Here is a 13,986-nt window from a genome sequence, read left to right as displayed (position 1 = left end):
CTAAGGTCAGAGTTCAAAGTCATAGGTACGCTTCGTAAATATGGCGGCCCTGGTCGGACGCAGGGCTCTTTTACAAGCTTGCCGCTTGCATTTTACAGACAATGATAACGCGTGCAAGCTCGGTTCGTTCTTCTCTTCAAGAAAGTATGCCGGCTCCGCTATATCATTTTGCCCGCCGTTCGGCTTTGGCGCACTAGCACGACAGTATAGCTCAGAGGCAAAGGACGACTTGTTCGTGAGGTACCTTGACGGAGAAGATTACGGTATGTTTTCCTCTCCCAATAGTGACCGTGAAAGACATTGGCTAACCTCCGGTATGCGATGCTTGCACAGTTGTCGCATTACGCCTGCAAATATGAAGTTGAGTTACGCCGAGCGCTAAACTACAGTGGCTGGATCTTGCACCGATTTAGTCGAAACATGACCGTCTTGTATCAGTACCTGAAAGCAATTCTTCAGTGAAAGTTCACGTAACTTACTGGAAAATGTTTTTGCTAATGAATGGGTAAAAGTTAGACATTTACTCACCCTGGAGAATATTAGTCATGAAGTATCTCAAAGTGAAAGCACTAATTTTAATTTTCTCATATTAAATGTACACAAAGTAAAAGTCTTTAATTTGGTAAGGTTTTGATTGTTTTAATTTTTCATTTTGCCTTTGTATTTAGTTTACTAAAGTGGTCATAATTTAAGTCACTGAAAAGTGAATATCAAATATGCCTTTTAAGTTTGGCACACCACAGAAGGTAGTTAATGACCCTGCCGAATTTGAATGATTGAAAAAAAATGCTGGGTATAAAAGTAGGCGAATTAAGCCGTTTTCTCATGAGACGACAAAGGCAAAATAGTCACTGAATCGGTTTTGTGTTCAAAACAATGGTGAACACCAGTGTTGTTTACAGTTCCTCTATTCACCCAACTAGAGATAAAAAGAAATTATATCAGCCTTGTGTGAAAGAACACAAACACATCTTCAATGTGACTAGTTTTTAGTTGTTTTTAGTTGATCTTTACCTGTTTGCATACCCATACAAGTTTCATTTTGCATTGCTGATCAACAATAATCTAATTATGTAGGATACACATGTTGGCTTATGAAAAAATTGCTTCAATGTTTGCTAATAATTAAAAGCCATGTTTGAGGTAGCGTAACCTTTTTTGAATTGGTTTTACAATGTTTTTTTTCTCCGTATGGTGATCTTAATGCTTGATTTTAATAGCCAGTTGTGCTGTCTGTGTTGACATGTTTAACAGATTTTGTGTTTTTTATTTGTGAAATCTCTATGTTCTGGTTAATAACACATTCAATCATCATTTAACCTTTTGTTTCAGGTATAGTGGTTGTTGGGATAAACCGACCAAGAGCCAAAAATGCTATAAGCAAAAATCTGGTAAAAATGGTATGTTTTCTCTGTTTGCCTCTTGTATTTCTCAAATGTCTGTAAATTTGTGTGCTTGTCAACCGAACTGCATTTTGCCTAAATGCATAATGTGTGTACTTTTATATTAATGAATACTATTGAATTTGTATGTTAAAACCATATACCGTATTTTCCGAACAATAAGTTGCTCTGGAGTACAAGTCGCACCAGCCATAAAATGCATGATAAAGAAGAAAAAAACCATATATAAGTCGCACCGGAGTACAAGTCACATTTTTGGGGGAACTTTATTTGACAAAATCCAACACCAAGAACAGACATGAACAGGCAACAGCAGGCTAAACAATACGGTATGCTAATGGTACATGAAAATTGCTCCAAAGTACCAGGCAAGTCGTGGGTTTGGTAACTGGCTCTTTATTTCACAAAACGAGTTCAGCATATGAGCCAACACACACTGTGTGTAGCCTCACTCTAACAACGCGCCCGGATCTCTCTTCCCGTCTCCTCCCCCCCTGCTGCCTTCACGGCCTCCCTAGGCAATCGGAAACTACTGAACTCTAATGATATACAAGTTGCTACACTACATAAACTATATATATCAAATAACTATAAAATAAATAAGTTTATCGAACCATCTGTGTCACTCCAAATAATTAGATCCATTGAAATGTTCGTCCTCTGTGTCAATCTCTGTTATAAACAACTCTGATTACTTCGGAAGTCAGTGAATGGATTCAGACTCAGTCAGTTGCGGTTCCAATTATTCCACAGGCCTAGTGCGACCTCATGCGGTATAAAGTGGAAATGACATGTGATCAACTATACTAGTTAATGATCAAGTAATAATGTGTTAATAATTTTACATATATGTCGCTCCTGATTATAAGTCGCACCCCCGGCAAACTATGGAAAAAAACTGCAACTTGTGGTTCGGAAAATACGGTACTTATACTTAACGTTTGTCTAATATAACATGTATGACAAAATGAAAATGGTCAAAATATCTCAAAAAGCTGAAACTAATTGCTATATTACAAAGAATTTCATGAACAGATGAGAAATAAACAGACATACTACATCAGTATGGAAATGCGTAGTTACCAAACTGTTTTAAGGCCAGTTTATACATTGCGTAGGCAACAACTGCCGTTTTGCATCACGTGACTGACGCATTGTCAAATGCTGCATGGATCATCTTTTGTGATTGGTCTATTTAGTCGCAAGCAGTGATGACACAGTAGGGCTTCCCCCAGCTGCATTCCATTCAATCGTAATGTCGTCAATGCAGCCAAGATCAGCTGCAGTAACATCCTCATACTTGAAGTGATACTGCAACACACTTTCAAAACAATGAGTGGGCTGTGCTCCAGTGTGAAGACAAACTGCGTGCCGCCTTGAGTATAAAGAGGCCTTAAAACATTAGTCCTCCGGTGAACCACAAAATAAGGCATTATGCCCAAATAGGGAAAACATAGTACAGTGGTAAAGATTCTGAGGAATCATAAATGACCACACAACTCGAGCACATTGATGACTCATCCAGAAACCCAGGACAGCATCAAATGAAATGCAGACCTCTCTTGCCTCAGTGATCTGTGTTTATGATTATAAAATGAAGAAGAGACTGGACAAAAATGGCAAACTTCTGAGGCCAGGTGACTACTAAAGGCTCTTGTTACTTTTGAGGAAGATGGGAGTGGGGGCATTTGAACGATTCCCAAGACTTTTGGGAAAATCTTTTAAAATATGAATCGATAAGACAAAAGTAGAACTTTCTGGATGAAATGCATCAAATGATATATATATATGATATATATATATATATATGTATAAATATATGTATGTGTATATATATATATATATGTATGTATATATATGTATGTATGTATATGTATGTATGTATATGTATGTGTATGTATATGTATGTATATATATGTATATATATATGTATGTATATGTATGTATGTGTGTGTGTGTATATATATATATATATATATATATATATATATATATATACATACGTATGTGTATATACACACATACATATATATACATACATGTGTGTATATATATACACGTATGTATATATGTGTATATGTATATATGTATATATACACATATATATATATATATATCACAACTGGAATGATAATATCGAAATACACACTTGGGTGAATGTCAATACGGCTGACTAGCTCAATCAGTAAGTCACATGACTTACAAACGGGAGACCCGGGTTCGATTCCCGGCACGGGCACGCAATGAGCAATTACCTTACCAACAGTCAGTGTGGGTCCTTAGGCAAGACCCTTAACGATACCGCTACCTCAGAAATAATGAGAGTACAAGAAACGAAAGACATGCCGGCTCAGACGTCGCCCGGACAAACAAGGTCTGCGTCAGATGCTGGGGAACCAGAGCACCCTGATGAAAAATGGGCTACTGGAACAAGACACAAATGGGCGAGATGTGAGAATAAGGATCTGTTGGAATGCCGAGGGAGAGGGGTTACATGTGGAGAATGTGGGAACAATGGCAACTTCGATACTCACAGTCAACACTATCGGCCAAGCAACTAGTAGCTAGTAACTAGTAGTATCCATAAACGACACCTGCTATCACAGCTCGAGATTGATGAGATACAACACAAATGCCATAGCGAAGGTCAACCAGAGCACCAGGTCAGAGACGAGGTAAATCCATGTACAAGTCCAGAGCTTGGGTACGAAACCCCAATAAGCACAATCAAGCTGAACGAGGCAGCAACTGACCTGAAGAACAAGATCACGGTGAGAATGAATGCTCGGGAACCTAGATACACACTGCAGAGGCTAAGTGAAGTACCCTCAGAAAGTCTCCTAGAAGATGTGAATGCAGCACTGACAACAATTCCTACGGCTACCATCACTGAAACCAATGAGCTGATATACACCTCAGCAGTAGTGATCCTAGAAATGCTTGGCTACAAGAAGAATGACCATATGCGACCACAACAGTGCCCACCATGGAAGAGAAGGCTGGAGGCCAAAATCAAGATAGCACAGAGAGAAGTGAGCCAAATGACAGAGGCCCAGAAAGGTGCAATGAAAAAGCAAGTTCCCAAGAAATACAGCCAGATGCCCATACCTGAAGCACTCGAAACTGCCAAACAAAGACTCCAAGCCTAAAGAGGTACACAAGAGAGAATGAAGCCAGACGAATAAACAGGTTGTTCACAACACAACCAGCGAAAGTGTATGCTCAGTGGCAGGGGAATAATAGCAGAGCAGACCCACCAAGGCTGAAAACTGAACAGTACTGGAAGGATATATGGGAGCGGGAGGCATCACATAAGAAGGATTGCACAGTGGCTGGTGGCTCTGAGAAAGGACCACAGCAAGCTCCCTGAACAGAACCCAGTAACCATCACAGTGGCAGACATCCAGAGAAGAGTCTCAGGAATGAAAAACTGGACAGCACCAGGCCCTGACATGATCCACAGCTACTGGCTCAAGAAACTTGCAACTCTCCATGAGCGTCTGGCAGCACAAATGAACCAGCTGCTAAGGGATGGGACTCACCCTGAATGGCTAACCCAAGGGCGTACGATCCTGATCCAGAAGGATCCTTCAAAGGGTACAGTCCCATCCAACTACCGGCCAATCACCTGCCTCTCCACAACAAGCTGATGTCGGGCATAATATCAGATAAGATCAGCGGGCACAGGGATCAATACATGAGCACTGCTCAGAAAGGGATTGGTAAAAATACCAGAGGAGCAAAACATCAACTCCTGGTGGATAGAACAGTCACCCAAGACTACAGAACCAGACGTACCAACCTGAGCACTGCCTGGATTGATTACAAGAAAGCATATAACTCAATGCCACATACTTGGATCACTGAATGCTGGAGGCTGTACAACATCAATGGGACTCTGAGAACCTTCATCGCCAACTCGATGAAACAGTGGAAAACCACACTTGAAGCCAATGGCAAGCCACTTGCACACGTGACCATCAAATGTGGTATATACCAAGGAGACGCTCTGTCCCCAATGCTGTTCTGTATAGGACTGAACCCCCTCAGCCAAATAATCAACAAGACGGGCTATGGATACCAACTCAGGAATGGGGCCACCATCAGCCACCTCCTCTACATGGATGACATAAAGCTGTACGCTAAGAATGAGCGGGACATTGACTCCCTGATCCACACTACCAGGATCTACAGCTCTGACATCGGAATGTCATTCGGACTTGAGAAATGTGGCCGCATGGTGACTAAAAGAGGAAAGGTAATCCACACAGGGGGTCTCACTCCCAGAAGGAACAATAGCAGACATTGAGGACAGCTACAAATACCTTGGAATTCCACAGGCAAATGGCAACCTTGACGAGGAAACAAGGAAAGCAGCCACAGCCAAATACCTCCATCGAGTAAGGCAAGTCCTAAGAAGTCAGCTCAACGTCAAGAACAAGTCCCTAGCCATTAACAGCTACGCCCTACCAGTAATCAGATACCCTGCAGAAATCATATGGTGGCCAAAGGAAGATATACAGACCACAGATATCAAGACACGGAAGCTCCTAACCATGCATGGAGGGTTCCATCTCAAGTCCAGCACCCTGAGACTGTACACTAGCCGTAAAGAAGGAGGCCGAGGACTAGCGAGCGTGAGAGCCACTATCCAAGATGAAACATCCAAGATCCATAAGTACATCAGGGATAAGGTCCCAACGGATCATATGCTCAGTGAATGTCTCAGACAATGGGCATCAAAGGAAGATGAGGTGCTGGAGGGACCATCATGGGAGGACAAGCCCCTACATGGGATGTACCACCGAAACATAGCTGAAGTGGCTGATATCCAGAAATCCTACCAATGGCTAGAAAGAGCTGGTCTGAAGGACAGCACAGAGGCACTGATCCTGGCTGCACAAGAACAGGCCTTGAGCACCAGAGCAATAGAGGCCCAAATCTACCACACCAGACAAGACCCCAGGTGTAGATTGTGCAAAGAAGGTCCTGAGACAATCCAGCACATAACTGCAGGGTGTAAGATGCTGGCAGGTAAAGCATACATGGAGCGCCATAACCAAGTAGCTGGAATAGTGTACAGGAACATCTGTGCAGAGTATGGACTGGAAGTCCCAAGATCCAAGTGGGAAACACCTCCAAAGGTGGTAGAGAATGACCAAGCCAAGATCCTCTGGGACTTCCAGATCCAGACAGACAGAATGGTAATGGCGAACCAACCGGACATTGTGGTGGTGGACAAAGAGCAGAGGAAAGCTGTTAGAGATTTGCTCACTCCAACTTATTTTGCAAGGACCACACGGGAGACAAGCAAGTTCTTTTAGACACCTGCAGGTGGAGAGTTCACTCACTCCAGGAATGAAGTCTGAGAACCCTCCCAACTGCAAGGACATATTTATTAAGAGAAAAAGTGGGGGCAAGAGTAGACTGAATAGGAAGCTCTAGTCAGGGGGTGTTTTACGACCTTGTGTAGGATGAGACAAGGTAGGTTATTTATTACCGGCTGCATTCCAACATAATCATACGATAAGGATAATCTGAAAAACCCTAACATCTCCCTCCTGTTTTATCATATGATTATGCCACCGCAAACAACAAAGACAAGTTAAAAAAAAAAAAAACACACACATATATATGTATAATGAAGAAAGAAGAATAGTAAAAATAAAAAACAACAAACAATGATAGCAACACTTTCCAGTGAAGATGAGGCATTACCTTAAGTTTCTGCCCATAGTCTATATATAGACGCTCCAATTTCCATAACATCTGGCGCCCTCAAATGACGACCAACATTCGTGCCGGTTATATCCGGTTATAACCAGTCTTTCACCTGTCGAAAACGGAATCGCCGCCATCTGCCCAGTGTATGAGTCAGTCGCGCTAGGTGATCAAAGCCGGACAGTTGCGATTCATGATGGAACATGATCAAAGGTAAGCTCCGGGAAATTATGATAGACTCGACATAGGGGCATGAAACTTTTAGGGAACAAGTATCATATAATGGTTATTGACTGATGTGATTGTTGTGATGATTCGCCCTGACGTATTTCCTCCATGTATTATTTTATGCAAAACATCTATATATAGACTATGGGCGTCTACGCGTACAAAATCGGTGCTGGATGAGCACAGATGAAGATCTCCAGTGCGCCCTCGTTGCTGGGGCCATATCACGCAACAGGTTCGAGGAGATCATCCGCTACATTCACTGCGCCGACAACGCACACCTGAACCTCAGCGACCGGATGACAAAGCTGCGTCCCATGATGGACATCCTCAACGCTCGGTTCGGGAAAGCGTATCCAATGGACTGCAATGTTGATCTGGACGAGGCAATGATCGAATATTTTGGAAGACACGGATGCAAGCAAGCAATCCGAAACAAGCCGGTGCGGTTCGGCTTCAAGGCCTGGTACCTGAACAGCGGGACCAGCGGCTTCCTGCTCCGCTTTGACATCTACCAGGGGGCGAGTGGAGATGCCTCTGAAGTGGAACGCAAGTTCGGCAAGGGCGGTGGCACGCTCCTTCGACTTCTGGACGACCTCCCCGATGCTGTGCGTGCACTTCCAATACGCGTCTACATCGACAACTATTTCACCGGCCTCCCGCTAGTTGCAGAGCTGCGCAGGCGGGGCTACGCTTGCACGGGGACGATCCGAGAAAACCGCATTCCACGCTCCTGCCCGATCACAGATCAGAAAGCTATGAAGAACAAGCCGCGTGGTGCCGTGTCTGTCGTGTACGACACGGCAAACAAGATTGCGCTCACTCGGTGGAAGGATAACGCTGTGGTCACCATCGCCTCCACCCTCGCCGCCGAGCATCCTCTGCAGAAGGCGTCACGCTGGTCAGCGAAGGAGAAGAAGAAGATGGCAGTGGACCAGCCATTTGTTGTCCAGCTGTACAACCGCAGCATGGAGCATGGACTGCGCCGACCAGAGCATCGGGCTCTACCGCATCAACATGCGTCGGAAGAAGTGGTGGTGGCCGATATTCACCTGGATGCTGGACACGGCCGTCTTCAACGCATGGGTGCTGCGCCGGCTGGATGAGCATAGCGGGATGTCTCTGCTGGACTTCCGACGCGAGGTGGCCCGAACTCTGCTTGCAGCACCAGGCGTCACTCGAGCTCGGAGAGTGGGCAGACCACGCCTGTGCGCAGTTGCCGATGACTCATGCTTCGACGGCATGGAGCACTGGCCAGAAGTGGCGGAGCAAGGCCGAAAGTGCGCACTGCCGACTTGCAAATCGCGTCCGTCCAGTGCGTGCTCCAAGTGCCGCGTGGCACTGTGCATGAAGTGTTTCCGTGGTTACCATCAGCCGGAACAGAATGTGTGAGAAGCACTGATCCGTTTTCTGACCGGAAGTTGCGGCGCAAGGCTGAGCAAATCACGGCCATCCACTGCGTTTATGGTACCGCAATCTTCAGTCCACTGCGTTTATTGTACCATGGTTTTGTACCGTTTTCCCAGAAAGTTTGTTGCCAATAAATACGGCTATGAAAGCCAACTTGTGTTCATAGAAACTTCGGCATTTTCTTACGACTGGTCCCCATACCCCATACAGACGGCCGCTGTTGACTGGAGGCGTTGCACATGCATGCCCATTGAAAATTGCGGAAATGGTCCCTTTCATGTTGCAGACAGCTGTTACGTGTAAAACACAACGAACTCTGAACATTCAAATAAATTACATCACGTTACACTTGTAAATCGTCAGAATGCTCCGATTTTTGTGCACGTATCAGCCCATAGTCTATATATAGATGCCGCATATCTCGTGTACGCGACGTCATAAACAAAAAAGCGCGGCGTATTCGTACTTAGAGACACCTAAGGACCCAGAAAATATGCACCTTTTTAGAAAAAAAAAATTGGGCAGATCCGGGATAATTATTAATACCCCAAGATCAAACTTATTGTGTAAGTGAAAAACCTGCCGGCCAGATGTTATTAGCAGGAAAATTCTTAGATGGTCCCTTTGCCTTAGGCGACCAGAATGCTATCAATAAAAAAAGAAATAAAAAGAAAAACACAGAAACAGTATATCATTGTATCCATCACTTGCGAAGCATTTTCAATGGTCAAATCATCAAGTTTCTGTAAAACATGCTCAACAGAACAGCATCTACACAATCCACATCTCATTATCATTATCACATCTGTCACGTCTAAGAAGTTGTATATGTGCTCGTGTTTTCGTCAGCTGATGATGTTCTAGTCTGTAGGTGTGGTCTGTCACACACTCTGGCGCCCACACTCGTATCCACTTGGCAGGCAGCATCGGACAACTCTTGTGACCACAAAACCACGATCCGTTCTGAACAGGCACGTGCACTCATAGGATGCAGGTGAGGCAGTGCTTCCGAACTTCTGAACGAAGTAGGTCCCGTCCGATGGTGCAGCCATGTTGGTAGTAGAGCCCTTACACCTTGAAAACGGCTCTCTCATCCTGGCGCACAGCGGCGATGTCCAAAGCTCCCATCCAGTCTCCTCCTGGAGAGCAGTCATCGTTAACGCAGACGTGGGTCACGTTACCTTGGATGTAACATGTGTAATTCACTCCAGCTGGTCTCTCTGTGTAGGCCACTTGTGGTATTGTTCATCCTCTAACAGTCACATTGAGATTTGCCCAGAATAGCTGATCACAGGCACCGTCTGCAAGTCCAGGGCGGTAAGGGTGACTGTGACAGCACGGTGTTGATATCTAACTCCTGGATGCCGTGTCCCTGTAAAACAATGCTCTAGACTTTCTTGCTACGTTTCACACAATAATAATGATGAGTAAATCATCAGATACCTCTCGTGCATACACTCCAACAAACGTTAAGTAGATGTGAGATAACTTGCATGAAGTCTACTTAACTAAACATTGAGTAAATATGGGATAACTTAAAAACTGTCCCGGTCAACAACAATTCGTAAATAGAAACTACAAGGCATAATAGATAAAGAACTTCTCTTTAGCTAGACAAAGAACAAAGGTGTTCATAAATAGTGAGGGCCTCTCACAGATAAGACAAGGAAGGGAGTATAAGAACTCCCTAAAACCTGGCAGATGTGTTGGCCTTGAGCGAAGGTATGAGACCTCCGGTTCAGGCCGGCCAGCGCTTCTACAAAACTAATTATCCTGAAATTTCCCCACTGTTTATCACATATTTGCTCAAATTCACACATCACCGTAAACAACCCCTTTTCTCGACCCTGAGTCGTCGGATCACATTCATGAGGACAAATATGTTTGCCCCAAAGGATAAACGTTGCGATGTCATCATTCAGAATCCCATGGATCTGGGAAAAGTCTGGTAACACAGATGCAGGAATTTTGCCATCAACATCATCATGTTGCCGCTCAGACATTAGGTATATCTGAGCAATCTCGTCCTCCATGGGCGATATTACTGTAGTGGCGAGACAATTAAACAGAGCACGAAGACACGGTATGCAACATCCATACAAGGTGAGCATAGCAGCAACACTGCAACTGATGGTAAAATTGAGGACACAATGGCGTTATACTTCCCAAAAGCATTCATCCACTTGTAGTGCTCTTTCATCCTCGTTTTGAGGGATCGCAGGCCTGCAATCCGTCAGGCTCCCATCAGGGGCGGTGTTGTTGGGGATGAAGGTGCAGCATTGTTCTCCAAACATTGCGCAGACGCCTCCTTTCTCAGACTACAACATATCATGAGCATTGTGGTTCTGGATCGACATTACGGAAGGCGTGGCTAGCTTTTCATGCACTGCCTCGAGCCCCGCTTGTGTCCGTTTGCCCAATTTCTGCATGTTGTAATGGATGTAATTTATCCTGTCTACGTTCTTGTTCATCGTTCACCAGCAGCAAATGGAGGACTCCCATCCCGCTGCAATTTGGTCATTTAATTCTTATTAATCAGGAACTCCTCTAGGGACCCCAATTGCATCAATTTCGGTCAAATCATCGTCGCCTCTCAAATTTAAAGATATTTTGGTTTTTACCAGCTTTTTCCCCAGATCTTGGCATGTTGATGTATATACAATTTCGCTTGACTACATTCTCTGAAAGCAATGGCTTCTTTTTTTTCTTTTTTCTCTCAATGGATATTATATAGACTGCTCTGTCACACACTTCACAATCCAGTAGACGTGACAGATTTCACACAATCTTTGGTCAATGGCAACGGTACAACATAAATAATCGGTCGCAAATCCATACATATGACATATTCAATTTTTTTCTGTCTTTGCAGCTTGTTTTGCCATAAGCAATCAATTGTTTCTTTTTTCAGTTACTCTTATAGTTAGTTACCTGAAACAAATTATCCACATTCATTCCAGATATTCATCCCATTCTTTAACATCTACAGAGGTTGTTGACAAAGTACACATATAAACATCATACTTTCATGGCAGTCCAGATCCGACACAGCAGATCATCCTGCAAAGGTCAAATTGATCTTTTAAATTGGAGGCATTCAGTGTTTTTATTTTTGTTGAAACAAGCTCTACAAAAAAAATTGTTTTGTTTTGAAAATGTTTTGAATATGAATCAAATCCATATGTTGTATAAAGCTGACTGACCTGCCCCACTATCCCTCCTCTTGAGCCATGTGACACGCACCATGGCTCAATATTGCTCACCATTTGCATAGGTTCTTTGGTGGGGTAGGTCATTTATAGATGCCATTCTCTAATCTTGCCCCTTTTTTCGTCCATAATTGAATTTCACTCTATGGACTTTGTCGCTGCACATCTTTAAAAATGTTTCAGTGATTTAATCTACTTCTTGTGTGTATAAAATTTTTAGTGTCTTTTGCGCTGCAGCTTAGTGGTTCTGTCTGCAAGCTTGTTACCTCTTGACACCTTATCAGTCTCGTGTGTGTGTGTGTACTGCACACGTGCACATAGCTACTTTTCGTGGCAATTGGACTGTTTTTTTGACAACTAGCTTAGCAAGTAAATGGATGGCCTCCCCGAATGGGGAGCGACTCAGCTAGCAAATGATTAGACATTTTCACTTTCTTGTAGTTTCTTTAGTTACTTTTCAATAGTTTTCTCATTGTTTATCACAAGAATCTTAGAAATTTGAATACAAATCAAAATGTATGTTTTATTTTACTCAATTGTATGATTTAGAGAACCCATATGTAGTAAAGCGTTGTATTACTACATATGATTTCATCATCATTTAATTTGACTTTCTCTCCAAAACGCTTCTTAATTTCTCAGTTCACACATCTTCTACATGTGTTACTGGTTCTCCAGTTTTTTCTCTATTTAATTATCAATCCAAAAACTACGTTTTCTTTTTAGCATTCAACCTGCTCAAAATCACTCATCAAAGTCGCTCTACTAATTTTCTATAGTAGTCGCCAACGACTTCAACCATTCAACCTTTCATTCAGGCAATCATTCATCAATGCTCATCATATGCATCTCACACAGTCTCCAAAAAGGAGTCTTCTTATCACATTGGTCCCATTTCATCCAAGCTCACCACACAACATTCATATATCATTTTCAACTCAAGTTTCCTGGTAGAACAATCCACCAATTAAAAAAAAAACTTAACTAAAACAAACAACTGGCAAATTAATCTGAATTTTTTCTTTGTTTTTAAATTTGAAGAACTCAATCTCTCATAATAATCTTATAACACAACCAATCAATTATTCCTATTAAATGTAGCATTGCAAAACTGAAAGCATGTTCTGTCGTTTTTTTTTTTTTTTTTCCCTTCGAATTTCTCATGTGAGCTCGACACTTAACATGCACTAGTGTGGATTAGTTTTTGCTCGCAAACAGATTTCTCTCTTTTCCTCATTTTTATCTGTCAAAATTGTTTCTGTTCTGCGGCGTAAATTGAATAGACAACAGTCTAGCACATTTCTTTATACTAAACGTTTAGCCAATCTTCATCAATTTAACACATACGCACACACATGCACAGCTCTCGCGTGCGGAAGGTAGGTCCCAGCACCAATGATTCGTCACAGGCTAGCCATTTCCTGTGGTCGATCATGAGCTGGTCCCTCCCATGCACACAAGGACAGCACATTCTAATTTTATTTATTTATCTTCTAGAAGCAAGTTGCATTTCTTTACCACTTGATTTGCATATTTTAACTTCAGTGTAACACAATTTGATCCCTATTCATTTGTAATTGGGCATACAAACAGCATTGTCATACTTCTTGTGTGGACAGGGGCTCTAACAATCTAAAAAGATTTTTGATAACCTGACAATGACATGTTTTGCTTTCATATGGGAGAGGTTTCAGATCTTTTAAATTTCGATACATGATTTGCATAGGACCGGAAACTCCTCTTGCCCCTTGCTTGAGCCGCGGCTTGAGCTGCGGCCTTGCACCTGCTCACAGGGGCCTTATTGTCTCCTGGTCTGACAAACACTTGTGACCGCATCAGTTTTCATCTTTCTAGCTTTTGTCTCTTGAATTCGTTCTCATCTCTTTGTGAAGATTTCAACCACACTCTAGCACTTCTACCACTTCTTCCACATTTCAAATTTCCTTGTACTCCATACATTTTCTTCCACTTCAGCATGTATTGCATACAATTAAGAAATCTACTTGCCATGAACT

The 13,986-nt window shown here is 42.9% G+C and overlaps 1 protein-coding gene across 6 annotated transcripts in view; it reads left to right on the top strand.

Moving 5' to 3' along the window:
- The window catches only part of auh (AU RNA binding protein/enoyl-CoA hydratase), a 30,652-nt gene continuing 16,666 nt past the window's right edge, over positions 1 to 13,986 (top strand). For 3 of the 6 annotated variants that reach the window (XR_007485421.2, XM_049738543.2, XM_049738545.2), the window contains exons 1-2: positions 4 to 263; positions 1,333 to 1,400. Coding sequence is in view for 5 of the 6 variants with exons in the window: in XM_049738543.2 (XP_049594500.1) it covers positions 41 to 263; positions 1,333 to 1,400 (291 nt within the window). In the remaining variant the exon portion in view is untranslated. Of the gene's footprint in view, positions 264 to 1,332; positions 1,401 to 13,986 lie in introns of all 6 variants that reach the window. The other 3 variants (XM_049738542.2, XM_049738541.2, XM_049738550.2) reach the window with 3 other exon arrangements.

Source organism: Syngnathus scovelli, chromosome 13 (genome assembly GCF_024217435.2).
Source record: "Syngnathus scovelli strain Florida chromosome 13, RoL_Ssco_1.2, whole genome shotgun sequence".
In the NCBI taxonomy this organism is placed as follows: Eukaryota; Metazoa; Chordata; class Actinopteri; order Syngnathiformes; family Syngnathidae; genus Syngnathus; species Syngnathus scovelli.
Note: the sequence above shows the minus strand (reverse complement) of the source record. Positions and strands in the feature narration are given on the sequence as shown.